Raw genomic sequence first — 17,814 nt, forward strand, 5'->3', positions numbered from 1 at the left:
AGCCAGGTGTAGTGGCATGTGCCTATAGTCCCAGCTACTAAGGAGTCTGAGGCGGGAAGATAGCTTGAGCCTAGGAGGTCAAGGCTTCAGTGAGCTGTGATCACACCGCTGGACTCCAGCCTGGGCAACAGAATAAGATCCTGTCAAAAAAAAAAAAAAGTACTGTAGTAACTGCTGAATAAAATACATAAGACTTTGGAAAGACACTATTTTAATGGTGAATCTGGACAGCACTCCAAGGGTACATTTTAACAGGTTGGAAGTAGGCTTTTAACATATTATGGGGGGGATCAACTGTGTAATAAATAACACAGAAGTAAAAAGTGTTGGTTAGCCAAACTGACCATCAAATTAAGAGCCAAAAAGCCATTAAGTTATGATTCTGGACAAGGCTCTGATTGCCACAGTTCAGAAAAGTTATTTGACATCTTTTTCACATTGTTAAGCTTAAAAAACAAACCCAAACTCAAATCCCCAAACCCTCAAAGCATCAAGTGCTTGAAGCATTTCTAATATACCCTCCGCATCAACCCTCACCTCCTTCTTGTTTCAGAGAAACCATGATCCTCCTCCAGGCTGGTTCTTAATCAGCACCCCCCTCCCTTCCCTGGGTGCCTCCCATTTGTAGGCAGCCATTATCGGGCTGTATTCTGGTTGTGTTGAGGCTGGCAGGAAAGAGGAACAAGGATAGCATGTTCATGTGGTGTGAGTGGTCTCAGCTTCTAGGCAAGCTGGGGGAAAGTGCAGTCCTGTGGCCCTGTGAGAGGCCCACTCAGACCCTGGCCAGCTCTAAGGGCTAAGGCAGCTCTGAGGGGTAGCACTTCACTTCCATCGGTTTTAGAGGCCCTACCTGGGGAGAAGAAAGGCAGAAAAGCAGCCCTCAAAGAAATGCTACCATGGGATATGGCCTCAAGAGAGGAGCCTCAGCCTGAGATGAGTTGGGGGGTGGCCTTGAAGAAAAGAGGCCCTGGCTTCAGAGGCGTGGGGGAAGACAGACAAGGTGTTGGAAGGAAGCCACTCAGGATTCTTTGGAAAGCGAGGACAGTGAAGTTGGAGATTAAGGAACCGTAAACAGGGCAAATTACAGGAATTCTCCCCAGCCAACGGGAAGGGAAGGGCCTGAGCACTTTCCTGGCCTCTCAAATTTGAAGATGCCTGGGGGTCACTGGGGAATCTTGTTGAAATGCAGAATCTGATCCAATAAGTCTAGAATCCTGCCTCAGATTCTGGATTTCTACCAAGCTCCCTAGTGAGGCTGCAGGTTCTTAGGCCCCACTTTCAGAAGCAAGGATGTCTTCTAGACTTCAGAATAGAGAAAGTTGAACAACAGAGACCATGTACCAGAGAGTCACCTATGGGCAAATTCATTCGGAGGAAGTCCTTCTAGCTCCAGTTCAAATTCAAGGTTGTCTTTGCAGATTCCCAGGTAGTAAAAGGAGTTCAATTATTGGGCAAGGAGGGGAAAGGATCCCAGATTTAAGGACCCCCCATCAATATCCGTTGGGGCTGGGAAGAAGAGTGGCTGGTTTTCCATTAGGTAGGGGGCCCAGATCACTAATAATCAGGGCGATCTGGTGAGGCAGAAGATGCCAGCAAGAAATGCCCTGGAGGGCCTGAAGCAGCTGCTGAATTCCCCATAAGCAGCTTTTCACATGCTACCTGAAGGCAGCCACTGGGAGGTTTTGAAAGAAGATACTAGGTTACTCCACGCTAGCACTTGCCAAACTAGATAACCTGGTGAGAGAAGCTGCTAATGGTAATAGAGGCAGAATGTTATCTGTACTGTTTAAAACAGTTTTCCAGGGGGAAGTGAGGACAGGCCAATGCAGCCAGAAAGCACTGGGTGTTGGCTTTGCAGAAAGCTGTTATACTTAGGAACAGGGTTGCCAGGTGTCCTGTTTTGAACTGGACAGCATGGTATTTTAGCTTCTAGTGTACGAAAATGCAGTAAATGCCTGTTTTTTAAAAAAGTCATTATTGCGGCCGGGCGTGGTGGCTCACCCCTGCAATCCCAGCACTTTGGGAGGCCAAGGTGGGTGGATCACTTGAGGTCGGGAGTTCAGGACCACCCTGACCAACATGGGAGAAACCCTGTCTCTACTAAAAATACAAAAAAAAAAAAAAAAAAGCCAGGAGTGGTGGCGCATGCCTGTAATCCCAGTTACTCAGGAGGCTGAGGCAGGAGAATCACTTGAACCCGGGATGCGGAGGTTGTGGCGAGCTGAGATTACGCCATTGCACTCCAGCCTGGGCAACAAGTGTGAAACTCCATCTAAAAAAAATTCGTTATTATGGCTGGGCGCGGTGGCTCATGCCTGTAATCCTGGCACTTTGGGAGGCTGAGGTGGGTGGATCATGAGGTCAAGAAATCGAGACCATCCTGTCCAACATGGTGAAACCCTGTCTCCACTAAAAATACAAAAATTAGCTGGGCATGGTGCCATGGTGCCTGTAGTCGCAGCTACTCGGGAGGCTGAGACAGGAAAATCGCTTGAACCTGGGAGGTGGAGGTTGCAGTGAGCCAAGATCGTGCCACTGCACTCCTGCCTGGCGAGAAGAGCGAGACTCTGTCTCAAAAAAAAAAAAAAAAAAATCATTATTATTTCACATGTGCTTTATATCTTATGTTTTGATTTATTTTTAATCAGCAGGGGTTTGTAATTTCAGCTTTTAGTTACTCCTGCTGTTAAGTATTGAATGGACAAACACTACTTAAAACAGCGTTACACTTCTTTTGAAATGTGAGGAACTCTTTTATTTATCTGTGTGCAAATAACATGTTCCAACACTACTGTTAAGTATCCTGTTAAAGTACAAGTCTATCCCTTAGGAGGGGAGGGTACACTCTACAAGAAGTTTTTTTCCCCAGTCTCTATGGGGTAGTTATTTCTGTAATCCTATTTATGGATGAAGCAGGGGAAATACAGTGATCTCTGGGGCAATGATAAGAGCTAATGTGCACTGAGGGTTTACCATGTGCCTGACAGTATGGGCACTCTATATCCTCTACCTCCTTCCTCACAGAGATCCCATGAGGAGGGGGGTCCAGTTACCCTCATTTTATAGAACAGTAAACAGGCTCAGGGAGATTCAGTATTGAGGCCCCAAGCCTGGAAGTTATCCTCCATTTCTCTTTTCCTCTTCGGCCCCTCCTCCAATTTATTAACAAGTTCTCTCAGCTATAACTCCAAAATATATTTTTAAAATATGACCTTTTTTCCTACCCTAGCTCAAGTCCTCATTATCTTTCTTGCTTAGATGTCGCACATCAGCCTCCAAACTGTCCCCCGGGGCCACTCTTACCCTTAGTACCATCTTCCTTCCACACAATGGGCAGGGTGGGTTTTTTGGTTGTTGTTGTTTGTTTGTTTGTTTTTTGAGACAGGGTCTAAGTCTATTGCCCAGCTGCAGTGCAGTGGTGTGGTCATAGCTCATTGCAGCTTCAATCTCCTGGGCTCAAGTGGTCCTCTCACTTTAGCCTTTCAAGCAGCTTAGGCTACAGGTGCATACCGCCACACCTGGCTAATTTTTAATTTTTTGTAGAGATGCAGTCCCGCTATGTTTCCTAGGCTGGTTTTTTGTTTTGTTTTGTTTTGTTTTCTGAGATGGAGTTTTGCTCTTTTGCCCAGGCTAGAGTGCAGTGGTGTGATCTTGGCTCACTGCAACCTCTGCCTCCCGGGTTCAAGCGATTCTCCTGCCTCAGCCTCCTGAGTAGCTGGGACTACATGCGCCCACCACTATGCCTGGCTAATTTTTGTATTTTTAGTAGAGTCGGGGTTTCACCATGTTGCCCAGGCTGGTCTCAAACTTCTGACCTCAGGTGATCTGACCACCTTGACCTCCCAAAGTGCTGGGATTACAGGTGTGAGCCACCGTGCATGGCTGCTAGGCTGGCCTTGAACTACTGGCCTATAGTGATCCTCCTGCCTCAGTCTCCCATAGTGTTGAAATTACAGGCATGAGCCACCACTCCTAGCCCAGAGTGATCTTTCTAAACTGTATATCAGATGATGTACTCTCCAATGGCTTCTCTTCACATTTAAAATAAAACCCAAAGTCTTTTCCAGGACTTACAAGGCCTTACATGATCTGGCTCCCCATTGCTGCATGCAAACTCTTCATTCATTCATTCAACTAATATTTACTGAGGGCCTGCCATGTGCCAGACACTCTTATAGCTGCCAGCGTATCGCTTCTGTACAGAGCTCACATTCTAGTGGGAGGAGACAGTAATCAAAGAAATACAAAGTATTTCAGGTGGCGATAAGTGGCATGGAGAAAAATGAAGCAGGAAAGGAGACCAGGGAGTGCTGTGAGGCAGTGAGAGGCCACCATTTGTAATAGGATGGCCAGGAAGACTTTCCTGTGAAGGTGACCTCTGAGCAGAATAACTGAAGGAGAGGAAGGAGTGAGCCAGGTAGACTTTGGAGGAAGAACATTCTAGGCAGAGGGAAAAGCAAATGTCAAGGTGTTAAGGAAGAGACGAGTTTGGCATGTTTGAGGAATAGCAAGGAGGCTGATGTGGCTAGAGTAGAGAGCACAGGCAGAAGTCAGAGATGGCTTGGCCATGGGTTGGGGAGAGGGCAGACCTGTAGGAATCTGTTGGCTCCCAACCAAGGGACTTGGACTTGGACTAAGTGGGTGGGAAGCTGGGGAAGGGATGTAAGCAGAGCAGTGATATGATTGTGTAGAAGGAAGATGTAGCTGTAGGGAGAGAGGCTCGGCATCAAAGACAGAAACAATAAATCATGGTGGAATGGGCTAGAATGGTGGCCATGGAGGAAGAGAGAAACGATCAAATTTTGCTGAATGAATAGTGAATAAATGAATTTGCTCAATGATGGAGTCAAAATGCACATGCAGCAATCTGACTTGAGCGGCCTTGCTCTTAGTAGGGGTGAACAAAAACTAGGAGAGAGGGGCTGCTGCAGCCCCCTTGGAACTTTCCGGCTCTGAGATTTTAGCAGCTTCCCTTCTGTGGGGTATGCAGGGAAGAAGGAAAATACCCCTATAATGGAAGCTTTATTGGAAAAGGCAGAAGGTAGAAAAACATCTGGAAGGACAAAAAGCCCACCAGGCAACCAACCAGTCAACCAGTAACAATGTACAGGCTTGAGACTGGGGTATTGATCAATGGCCACTTAGGCCACACACAATCACTACCACACACAATCACTATGTGTGATTTTTTTTTCCTCAAGAGAATGTATTAAAAGGAATGCTTCGGATTAAAAATCAAAATTTTAAAAATTACCCCTTTTAAAAATAAACTGAATAATTTGTAAAACTATGGAGAGTATGGTGATGAACACAAAGGCTATGACTTTAAGTCACCTTTTCTGGGAAAGCAACTGGTTTAGAAGATTAAACTATGCAAACATGAGGCAAAGATTCTGGGCCGGGTACGGTGGCTCATGCCTGTAATCCCAGTACATTGGGAGGCCAAGGTAGGCAGATGGAGACCATCCTGGCCAACATGGTGAAACCCCGTCTCTACCAAAAATACAAAAATTAGCTGGGCGTGGTGGCGCGTGCCTGTAATCCCAGCTACTCAGGAGGCTGAGGCAGGAGAATCTGCCTGGGAGTCAGGGGTTGCAGTGAGCTGAGATTGTGCCACTGCACTCCAGCCTGGCCACAGAGCGGGACTCCATCTCAGAAAAAATAATAATAAAAAAAAAATTAAAAAAAGATTCTGGGCCGGGCGCGGTGGCTCACGCCTGTAATCCCAGCACTTTGGGAGGCTGAGGCGGGCGGATCACGACACCATCCTGGCTAACATGGTGAAACCCCGTCTCTACTAAAAATACAAAAAATTAGCCAGGCGTTGTGACAGGCGCCTGTAGTCCCAGCTACTCGGAAGGCTGAGGCAGGAGAATGGCGTGAACCCAGGAGGCGGAGCTTGCAGTGAGCCGAGATGGCACCACCGCACTCCAGCCTGGGCGACAGAGCGAGACTCCGTCTCAAAAAAAAAAAAAAAAAAAAAAAGAAAGATTCTGAACCATCCATTCTCTGGTTCTCTGGGTTGCACTTAAATTTTTGGCTTCATTAGGGATGACTTGGAGCTGCTATGCTTGTCATGCAAAATATATTCCTCCATGTTATTTTTCATTTGCTAATCAGTTGGATCCATTTGAGTCAAACTGTGCCTTTGTAGACTTGGTTGCTTCTTTTGGAAGCTTCTTTCAAAGTTTCTTTCTTTAGTTGCTTCTTTCAAACTAGGTTACAGAAACAAGAGCTGAATTAGACACACAGCTGCAGAAAGCAGATTTCTACTTTCAAATTTAAGATGAAAAATATGAATATTGAGAGTATTTCTTTCATGTTGAAATCAAGCAACTTTCTTGGTAAAGTTCTATTTCTTAAAGCAGTCAGTAATTGGTGAGTGAGGTGACCACATGCCCTGAGGAGGCAGGTAGGCCCACCTAGAGCAGGAGCTGGGCTCATGCAGATGGATCTTTGACCCTACCTCTGTTCCTCATAGTTGGATGACCCTGGCCAACTCACTTCACCCTGTTACTTTCCTTATCTGCAAAATTCCTGTCTCCAAAATTCTCTTGTGGGGTTGCTGTGAGGATGAGTTGAAATGATGTGTGTGGTGTCATGGCATGATTTCCTTGATCCATGGAAGTTATTAAGTTGTTGGCAATCTACTTCTTGCTTTTGTGGAGTTGTATTTTTGTTCTAGCTCTGTTGTTCACAGACGGGGTGACTATGTAATTTATCATCCAAATTGGGAATTAATAAATGAAAATGAAAGACTAAGTGGAGGAGAGTCTGGGCTCAAAGGTGTGGTCAGGACTCTTCCCAGGCAAACCTGAACATGTAAGGTCACCTTCCCTAATACTAATGCGTAGTCAGACTGAGCAGCCTGTGGGAGAAAGCTGGCTGCCATCATTCTGCCACTCACGGCTGGAGGGACAACAAGGCAGAAGCAGTCTGGCGGGCCAAGCTAGACCTTCTCTGTGTTGGGAAGACTTACATCATGTGCTGGTAAAGAAATAACAACCGCTGGGCACGGTGGCTCATGCCTATAATCCCAGCACTTTGAGAGGCCAAGGTGGGAGGATTGCTTGAGGCCAGAAGTTTGAGACCAGCCTGGACTACCTAGTGAGACCTTGTCTCTACAAAAAAAAAAAAAAAAAAAAAGTTAAAAAAAAAATTAGCTGGTCCTGGTGACATGCACCTGTAGTCCCAGCTACTCAGGAGGCTGAGGAAGGTGGATCACTTGAGCCCAGGAGTTAGAAGCTGCAGTGAGCTATGATTGCACCACTGCACTCCAGCCTGGGCAACTGAGCAAGACACTGTCTCAAAAAATAAAACAAAAAGACTAACAACCTGGTCTTTGAAAAATATTGAGTGGCCAGGCACGGTGGCCCATGCCTATAATCCCAACGCTTTGGGAAGCCAAGGCGAGTGAATCACTTGAGGTCAGGAGTTCAAGACCAGCCTGGCCAACATGGTGAAACCCCGTCTCTACTAAAAATACAAAAAATTAGGGTGTGGTGGTGGGTGCCTACAATCCTGGCTACTCGGGAGGCTGAGGCAGGAGAATCGCTTGAACCTGGGAGGTGGAGGTTGCAGTGAGCTGAGATCGGGCCATTGCACTCCAGCCTGGGCGACAACAGTGAAACTCCATCTCCATCTCAAAAAAAAAAAAAAAAAAAAAAGGAAAAAAGAAAAGAAAAGGAAAAATTATTGAGTGAAGAAGCCTCTTCCCTTCCTCCCCCACCACCTTATAATTTGGCAAAGGGCCTCCCTCTGTGGGGCCTAGATTGTTTTCTAGGAGATAAAAATAGCCAGCATGTGTCAAGATAGCATCAAACCTGCAGGGGCAGGTGAGGACTCCAGAATGGGGTTATAAGCAGGTCTTTTTTTTTGTGAGCCAGGCTACATGCCAGGCTTTATGCTACTGTGTTTATTTCTCTTTGTTACTTGCCAGCACAGTGATACTAGAATTTGCAGAAATTTAAGGGTAACTGGTATTACTTTAAAATACCTTTTCCCAGGCTCCCACTGCAGACCTTCAAAATCCAAGTCCCCCAAGATTCTGTATATTTAAACTGGTGTCCAGAGCAGTTTCTATGACCTCAAAAGGTTGGGAAACATTGCCCTCATGTTCAGAAAAGTCCTTTAAACTTTTCAGCTTTGACTTAGTTGTGGATAGATGTTGAAAAATGCCTTTTGTCATCCCATTGCCTGTACCTCAGATATGAAGGAAGAAATGACCCAAGGAGGATTTGATGGAGCCAAGATCATCAGAGGAGAGTCTCAGGAGAAAGATGAATCTCCAGGCCAGGGGCCAGGGTTTGCTGGTCTCTCTGCTTCTGGCCCCTGCAGTTACTCTTTTTCAGTGTCAACCTCAGAGGAGCTGAGCTTTATTTTTATTATAAAAGCAGAGATTACCTGTCCCTATACTTTATCAATCCTTTCTCTTCTTTCCCCATCATTCTTCCAGAAAGAATTGTTCATACTCCTTGTCTCTGCTTCCTTAATCTTCATTCACTTCTGACTGCAGTGGAATGAAGACTGACCTGGGTAACATGCCCTATGTGACTGTGGGCAGGTTAATGAACTACTCCAACCCTCAGTTTCCCCACTGTGACTTGTAAAATGAGGTAATGCAAGAAAAATTTCCAACATAGTCCCTGGCAGATAGTAAATACTTATTTTTTTTATTTTTATTTTTTTGAGACGGAGTCTCGCTCTGTTGCCCAGGCTGGAGTGCAATGGCACAATCTCGGCTCACTGCAACCTCCGCCTCCCAGGTTTAAGTGATTCTCCGCCTCAGCCTCCCGAGTAGCTGGGACTACAGGCATGTGCCACCATGCCTGGCTAATTTTTGTATTTTTAGTAGAGACGGGGTTTCACCATATTGACCAGGCTGGTCTCGAACTCCTGACCTTGTGATCTGCCCGCCTCAGCCTCCCAAAGTGCTGGGATTACAGGTGTGAGCCACCTCATCTGGCCAGTAAATACTTAATTTTAACCCTTTCCCTTTCCCTACCTCTGGCCCCAAAACAGAGATAAAATTTCTTTTCCTAAAATCATTAGTAACATAATTGATTTTTTTTTTCTTTTTTTTTTGAAACAGAGTCTTGCTCTGTCACCTGGGCTAGAGTGCAGTGGCGCGATCTCGGCTTACTATCACCTCTGCCTCCCAGGTTCAAGTGACTTTTTTGCCTCAGCCTCCTGAGTAGATGGGATTACAGGCGTGTGCCAACACTTCGTTAATGTTTTTGTATTTTTAGTAGAGATGGGGTTTCACCATGTTGGCCAGGCTGGTAAAATCATTAGTAACCTAATTGGAAAATTCTATCATTTTTCAGGGCTCAATTTACTTTTTTTTGGTCAACATTTAAGACTATACTCAATTCTTGAAATTCCTATTCTTTTCCTATATTTATGCCACTTTTTCTAGCTTTTTCCTCCTGGTTCCAAAAACATCATCTCTAGCCTGCCTAGTATTAGAGGCACTCCCTGCCCAGTGTCACATGGGCAGTCATTTAACAGCCATGATATCCTGGCCCCACATAATCATTTGCTCCCTAAATAGGGACTTGTATGAATAACCACACAAGGATTTAACTGTCTTTTTCCTTTACATACACCTTACATTTAGGTGTATTAATGAAATTATGCAGCCATTGAAAAGTATCATGTAGAAAGCTATGGAAAGATGCAGAAGTGATTAACATCTTCAGTAGATATAGTGCAATGCAAAATGCTACATGTTAAAAATCCGGGTGAGGTGCTATTCACCTTAAGAAGGCACTATAAAGGCCAGGTGCAGTGGCTCATGCCTGTAATCCCAGCACTTTGGGAGGCTGAGGTGGGCAGATCACGGGGTCAGGAGATTGAGACCATCCTGGCTAACATGGTGAAACCCCGTCTCTACTAAAAATACAAAAAATTAGCCGGGTGTGGTAGCACATGCCTCTAATCCCAGCTACTTGGGAGGCTGAGGCAGGAGAATCGCTTGAACCCAGGAGGCAGAGGTTGCAGTAAGCTGAGATTGTGCCACTGCACTCCAGCCTGGGTGACAGAGCAAGACTCTGTGTTTAAAAAAAAAAAAGAAGGCACTATAGGCCAGGCATAGTGGCTCAGGCCTGAAATCCCAGCACTTTGGGAGGCCAAGGCGGGCAGATCACCGGGGTCAGGAGTTCAAGACCACCCTGGCCAACATGGTGAAACCCTGTCTCTACTAAAAATGCAAAAATTAGCCAGGCATGGTGGGATACACCTATAATCCCAGCTACTTGGGAGGCTGAGGCAGGAGAATCACTTGCCCTTGGGAGGCAGAGGTTGCAGTGAGCCGAGATTGCACCACTGCACTCCAGTCTGGTCAACAGAGGGAGACTTTGTCTCAAAAACAAAAACAAAAACAAAAAACAAAACAAAAACAAAACAAAAGGCACTACAGCCGCCTAACACAAAGATGATAGAATCTTATCCCTATGCTGTAGCCACACACAACCACACCCAAGATCCCCCAAGGAAAACGGATGAATAGAGAACACTAGCAAATGAGAATTAAACACTACTTTGCTACAAATACTCCAGTAAACTGGGCCTGAGCACTGCTTCGGGCTTCCAGACTGTAGGCTTCCTCTATCTCCCAGGCATAAATAGACTCTTAGCTTAGTGAGAGCACATCAGACATTAGCCAGTGTGGTGGTGCGTGCCTGTAATCCCAGCTACTGGGGAGACTGAAGCTGGAGAATCGCTTTAACCCGGGAGGTGGAGACTACAGTGAGCCGAGATCTCACCACTGCACTCCAGCCTGGTGACAGAGCGAGACTCTGTCTTAAAATAATAATAACAATAATAATAATAATTCTCTGATGACTCTTCAGGAAATTCTCCTCATTTTAAGAGTTATGCTATGTTGCTCTGTGAAAATGAAGACTACCAGCACTTCTGTGTAAACTGTAGGAAGAGTCTGACTATAGGAGGAGTATGGTAATCCTTGCTGTGTAAAGAAAGGATGGAAAGCTACATTGTTTTGATAAAGTAAAATGTATTGAAGTGCCTATTTTGAGTAAATTAAAATTCAGAGTACTTACCATTTCAGCTGGTCTCAACAGCAAATTTTTAGAAGTCTGAAATACATCAATACTGTGAAATAGGAGACTCTTACTTCCTTAAGACATTCATGAAATCACTGGGTTAGGTGCTAGTAATGCAATGATGAGAAAACACACACACACACACAAACACACACACACACACAATCCCAGCTCTTATGGGGTTTATAGTCAAGTGAGGAGACAAACATTAATCAAATAATTACACAAATAAATTTAACAAACTGCAGAGTGCATGATGGAAGAGCAGTATTAGATGGTATGAGATGATTAACAGGGTCTGTTAATTGGCCAGAAACATCTGGGAAAGCTCACCTGAGACTGTCAGTTGTGCTATGGTTGGAGGATGGGGATGGGAGGTGGCTGGTGAGGGCCTCGTTAGGGAAGGAGCCTTGCTGCTGGAAGCAGTATGAGCCTCAGGTAACACAAGGGCTAACCCAAATGCCTACAGAGAGTAAGGATTGTGGGAGAGGAAGAAGTGACATGCCTCTCAAGTATTAAAATTCAGTTTTCATCATTTAAAAATAGAGTAACAATAGGCAAACAGTTTGTGTTTTTTACAGGGATTGTAAGAGTCAATAAATGATCATTGAACTTCTAGGAGGGTCCTAAAACTGAGTGTTTGAGGAATTCCAGAATTTAAATGCTGGGTAGAAAAGGATGACCCAGCAAGTATTCCTGAGTCTGAAGAAGAAAAGCCAGGAGTGAGTTTAGTGTTACTAATGGCAGAGGAAAAGAGGGCCTTTTAAGAAGGAGGCAGTGGTACTCAGAGTTGAAGGCTAGCAAAAGATCAAGGAAAATGAGAACTGAAAAAATATCTGTTGGAGTTAGCAACATGGAGGCCAATGACATTCACAAAATGCTTAAAATGCACTGATATTGTATAATTAGTTTCAAGCATCTTCTGAATTATCTGTGTCTTTTGCCTGACTGGGAGGGGTGTGGGTTGCTTTAGATCAAATTCCACACTTCTGGAGATCTGGGGGCATTCTAGCAACAATCCAGATAGTGTTACAAACAAGACCATTTTAAGATAAACACATTTTAACAAGGCATTTATTACCCAATGCTTTAATATTAGAGAGACCCAACTGGGCTCATGTTAAAAACAATGAAGCATCTATGTCTTATGCAATGCTGTATAGGAAGTATCTGATAAAGTCTAGATCCTCAGAACAAAAATTCTATGCATTGGTCTATTGTCTTTATTTAAGACAAAGAGAGTGTGCTTAAGGTACAGGTATCTACCAGCTACTGAAAACTGCAGAACCCCTATCCATGATGTATCCTTATTTATAGAATGCTCTAAAAATGCTCTAAAAATCTCCCATAAAACAGGATGAAAGTTGTTTTCTAATCCAAAACATCTAATCCAAAACATCCAAAATGTTATCATAATTGACACTTCTCAGGGTAAAAATTAGCACATAATGATGAGTGAGCTCAGAAAGATTCAAAATAAACAATTTATACAAATCGAGCTCTCCAACAATTGCAAATATACAGTATCTATTAGTCTTTAGCTGAATTAATCATTTATTTTTTATTTATTTATTTTTTTTGAGATGGAGTTTCGCTCTTGTTGCCCAGGCTGGAGTGCAGTGGCGTGATCTCGGCTCACTACAACCTCCGCCTCCCAGGTTCAAGAGATTCTCCTGCCTCAGCCTCCCAAGTAGCTGGGATTACAGGCATGTGCCATGACACCCAGCTAACTTTTTTGTATTTTTAGTAGGGACGGGGTTTCTCCATGCTGTCAGGCTGGTCTCGAACTCCTGACCTCAGGTGATCCGCCCATCTCAGCCTCCCAAAGTGCTGGGATTACAGGCGTGAGCCATCACACTCAGCCTGAATTAATCATTTCTTAAGGCCCTCATAAAGTTACTGTTTGTAAAAAATAAAATTCTACATATATGGGAATTTAGAAAAACATTTAATTGTCATAATTGAATGTAATTAATCATTGTTAAAATATCAAAGCAGTAATACATTTCAGAGGATATATATGTAATGATTTTTAAAGCTCTAGTGAAGCATACTCTAAAATGTAGCTAAGCAATCTATTAACACCGGCCTTTTACACAATACAGTTACAATCATTCTAATAAGATAAATTGGCTGGGCGCAGTGACTCATGCCTGTAATCCCAGCACTTTGGGAGGCCAAGGTGGGTGGATCACCTGAGGTCAGGAGTTCAAGACCAGCCTGGCCAACATGTCGAAACCCCATCTCTACTAAAAATACAAATAATTATCCAGGTGTGGTGGCAGGCACCTGTAAACCTTGGCAGGCTGAGGCAGGAGAATCGCTTGAACCCGGGAGACGGAGGTTGCAGTGAGCCAAGATTGCACCATTACACTCCAGCCTGGGTGACAGAGCAAGACTCTCTCTGAGAAAAAAAGAAAGAAAAATTATACATATGATTGATATACAAGCAAATTATATGTATTCACACATATATAGTTTCCTTTTGGAAGATTTTAGGAAATATTTGTCACAATTAATGATTTTTATATTTTATTTATAAATTGAGTACTTTGACAAAATATTATATTAAATGGTTCAGTAAGACTGAACCATATATGATGTACTTTTATATGTTATTGCATTTTTAAAAATCTGTAATTTTCAATAACAAATCTCAAAATATTAAAATAAATTTCTTGGTTTGGCACAGTGGCTCATACCTGTAATTCCAGCGCTTTGATTGGCCAAAGCGGGTGGATCACTGGAGTCTGTGAGTTTGAGACTAGCCTGGGCAACATGGCAAAACACCATCTCTACAAAAAAATAAAAAAATTAGCTAGGTGTGGCAGAGGGTACCTGTAGGCTAGGGAGGCTGAAGGGGGAGGATCCATTGAGCCCATGAGACCTAGGCTGCAGTGAGCTGCGACTGGGCAATAGAGTGAGAGCTTGTCTCAAAATAAATAAATAAATAAATAAATAAATTTCTTCTCTTTAAATCTTGGACCTAGTCATCAGATCAATCTTTCTAAAATTTTGTTTTCATTCATGCATATTATTCAGTGGCTCCCCACTTTCTACAAAATGAAGTTCAGCTCTTTGTTCTGACATGTAAACCATTACAATATTTGGCTTCAAACATTATTTCCAAAGCAGGCCATGCTCCTCATCTCCACGCTGAGCTTGTTGGTGTGTTCCTCACCTTGAAAGCTCTTCCTCTTTCTCTTCTTCAAATCTTGTGATTTTTAAAGATGCAGTTCAACTCCCACCCACCTCCCTTATGAAATCTTCCCTTATGCTTCTAGTGCCTTCCTCTGGCCTTGTCTTCATCACTTATTTTGGGTTTTAAACAACGACTGTTATGTACTGAGTAACAGTACTTGTGTCCCTTTTTTTTTTTTTTTGAGACGGAGTTTCGTTCCCATTGCCCAGGCTGGAGTGCAATGGTGTGATCTTGGCTCATGGCAACCTCTGCCTCCCAGGTTCAAGTGATTCTCCTGCCTCAGCCTCCCGAGTAGCTGGGATTACAGGCGCCCGCCACCATGCCCAGCTAATTTTTGTATTTTTAGTGGAGACGGGGTTTTGCTATGTTGGCCAGGCTGGTCTCGAACTACTGAACTCAGGTGATCCACCTGCCTTGGCCTCCCAAAGTGCTGGGATTACACATGTGAACCACTGTGCCCGACCTTGTGTCTCTTAGCTGAATGGGAATTACCTTTGATGCCTAGCACAATCCTGAGAATTATAAAATTTGAGTGAGTATAAAATTATAAGCATATGCTAGTATGACCTTAATTACCTCTGACCTATTTTACTTTATTCTTACAGTTTTTCTATCTACAGAAATAGTATAACTAAAGGTCAAGTTTACTATTGCTTAAGTGTCTCTCACTCTCTTTCAAAGAAACTGATCTTGCTGTTGTCTCTACTTAATGCATACTCTTCACTGTGCAACTGAAATATACAGAGTCTGGAATTTTCCTCAAACTAGGGACTAATTCCCTTTAATTTCATCAAGTCTTAGGTAAGTTCCTGTGTTTTGTGATAAATACATTTTTACCTTCCTTTTAATGGAATATTTGAATGTTCAATTTCTCCAAAAATACAGAACTTTAAAAAACCCAAAAAACAGTAAGGTCTTTCTTTCATTGAGTTTGATGTTTATTGTTTTTCTCTCCTTTCTCCAAGCACAGGGGAAGAGGTATAAAAGCAGAGGGATATATGCTTTTGAAAAGCCACCCTGGGCTAGATGCAGAAAAGCAGAAATTATGGTGCTAGCTTCTTTTACTGCATAGGCAGTTTAGCTCTGTTTAAGACTATTGTACTTGAGTCCTAAGTTTACAGATCTAGGGAAATCATGCTTACAAATGAGCATGGTTTTCTTTTTGCATATAACAGCACCAATTACTTATTAAACACCTACTATACATCAGCCGCAATGTTGGTTGCTTTATATGTTACCTAATTTTCATGATCAAATGTATCATCATTCCCATTTTACAAATGAGGAAACTGAGGCTTAGAGATGCTAAGTAACTTGAACAACTAGTAAATGGCAGAGATAGAGTTTGGATGCAGAACTGATTCCAAAGCCTATGCTCTTTTCTCTACATCTTGCACTGTCAGTGTCTTTTAGTGGCAGGAATTCTCACTGGGGAATGTTGGGGCTTGCATCTATGACTCTGGCAGCTAAACGGAAGGACTGAATAATAATAAAAAAGTTCCATTGTATCTAGGGAGGCTTACCAGACCCCTTCCCCTATGCACAGTTGCTCCAGGCTTTGTTATTAGATGTTCCTCACTCTGACAATTTACATTTCAGTGTACACTAAATTTGGCACTGTCCCTTTTGTTATGGAACATGTGATCATTTCTGTCTGGGTAGGTGGGGAGGAAGGCTGAGAAGTTTTTATCTTTGTCAAGGCCCAGGATGAAAACAACACCAGGAAGTAAATCAATGCAATAATATCCATTTTATATTAAAAATATAATATGCAGTATATTTATATTTAATATTAATATATAACATATTAATATATAATATATAAACATTATTTAATATTATGTATTTTATATATATTAGAAATTCTACCCTGTAAAAATATATTTCTCGGAGGGGCCGGCAGTGGGGGGCTGGGGGGGCAATACATTTATCACACAAGATGAAACTTACATAAGACTAGATATATCTATAGTCTTTGTGCTGTGCTGATATATAAATTCCAAGTTTCAGCTGTTAGTTACTTATTTGAAGATCAGTAGAAGGAAATTTCAATGTGACAAGAACGTTGACAATCCCTGTGCTATCTCTACTAGGATCTAGTTCCACTGTGCTCTTCCAGGGAAGGATGTAGCTGTGTATGCAGGTTTTAGTTGGACAGTCATCTTTTTCTAGTGGCAGTTTCCCAGTCGCTGTTCTGTGTATTAGGACCACGGGAGGAGAGAAAAGGTTATTCTTCCTTCTCCATTTTTCCACACTTAAGAGAATTTAATATATTGTGTTTTCTAGTTAGTAGTTAATTTTGTGTAATAGTCTAGAGATTGCTATACAGATTTAATGTGTTTTACACTTAGTTGGGCAAAAGTGTATTAGTATCTACCACCAACCAGATCTAACCACATAAGTATATATTATATAATTATATTAAGGATAATTTGTGGGTTTTGCATGTGAACCCTAAAAATCTGAGCCAGGTCCCAGTTAATTTAGAAAGTTTATTTTGCCAAGGTTGGCAATGCATGCCCATGATACAGCCTCAGGAGGTCAGAGCAGTTTGGTTTTGTACATTTTAGGAAGACACGAAACATCAATCAGCGTATGTAAGATGAACACTGGTTCGGTCCAGAAAAGGTGGGACGACTCGAAGCAAAGGTGGGACAACTCAAAACAGGGGGTGGGCTTCCAGGTTTTAGGGAGATAAGAGGCAAATCACTGCATTCTTTTGAGTTTCTGGTTACCCTTTCCAAAGAAGGCAATCAGATATTCATTTATCTCAGTGAGCAGAGGGGTGACTTTGAATAGAATGGAAGGCAGGTTTGCCCTAAGCAGTTCTCGGAAGCTTGACTTTTTCCTTTAGCTTAGTGATTTTGGGGCCCCAAGATTTTCCTTTCACATGAGTTAATAACTGTCCAGTCTTGTGAAATATCATTTTAATATTAGGATATCTGAAATGTTTCCATATGGCTGGGTGCGGTGGCTCACGCCTGTAATCCCAGCACTTTGGGAGGCTGAGGCCTGAGCAACACTTGAGCCCAAGAGTTTGACACCAGCCTGGGCAACATAGTGAGACTCCATCTCTACCAAAAATAAAATTAGCCAGGCGTGGTGGCGCATGTCTGTGGTCCCAGCTACTTGGGAGGCTAAGGGAGGAGGATCACTTGGGTCCGGGGGCTTGAGGCTGTAGTGAGCCATGATCGTGCTACTGCACTCCAGCCTGGGGGACAGAGATAGACCCTGTTTCAAAATCAATCAACACACAATGACAACAAATAAATGAGATGTTTCTATAGATCACTTTGTTTTTTTAGAAACACTAAATTAATTTATTTATTTAGTTATAGAGACGGAGTCTTGCTCTGTTGCCCAGGCTGGAGTGCAGTGGTACGATCTCAGCTCACTGCAACCTCCATCTCCCGGGTTCAAGCGATTCTCCTGCCTCAGCCTCTCAAGTAGCTGGGACTACAGGCATGCAGCACCATGACCGGCTAATTTTTTTATTTTTAGTAGAGACCGGGTTTCACCATGTTGGTCAGGCCGGTCTGGAACTCC

General features: G+C 43.2%; 1 protein-coding gene across 1 annotated transcript in view; it reads right to left on the bottom strand.

Moving 5' to 3' along the window:
- The window catches only part of LOC134738018 (uncharacterized), a 48,955-nt gene that overhangs the window by 20,894 nt on the left and 10,247 nt on the right, over positions 1–17,814 (bottom strand). Inside the window, exons 3-4 of the mRNA XM_063650668.1 lie at positions 13,356–13,470; positions 11,400–11,529 (exon numbers count right to left, since the gene is read on the bottom strand). Of these exons, the coding sequence (XP_063506738.1) occupies positions 11,400–11,529; positions 13,356–13,470 (245 nt within the window). The remainder of the gene's footprint in view (positions 1–11,399; positions 11,530–13,355; positions 13,471–17,814) is intronic.

This window comes from Pongo pygmaeus, chromosome 14, assembly GCF_028885625.2.
Source record: "Pongo pygmaeus isolate AG05252 chromosome 14, NHGRI_mPonPyg2-v2.0_pri, whole genome shotgun sequence".
Classification (NCBI taxonomy): Eukaryota; Metazoa; Chordata; class Mammalia; order Primates; family Hominidae; genus Pongo; species Pongo pygmaeus.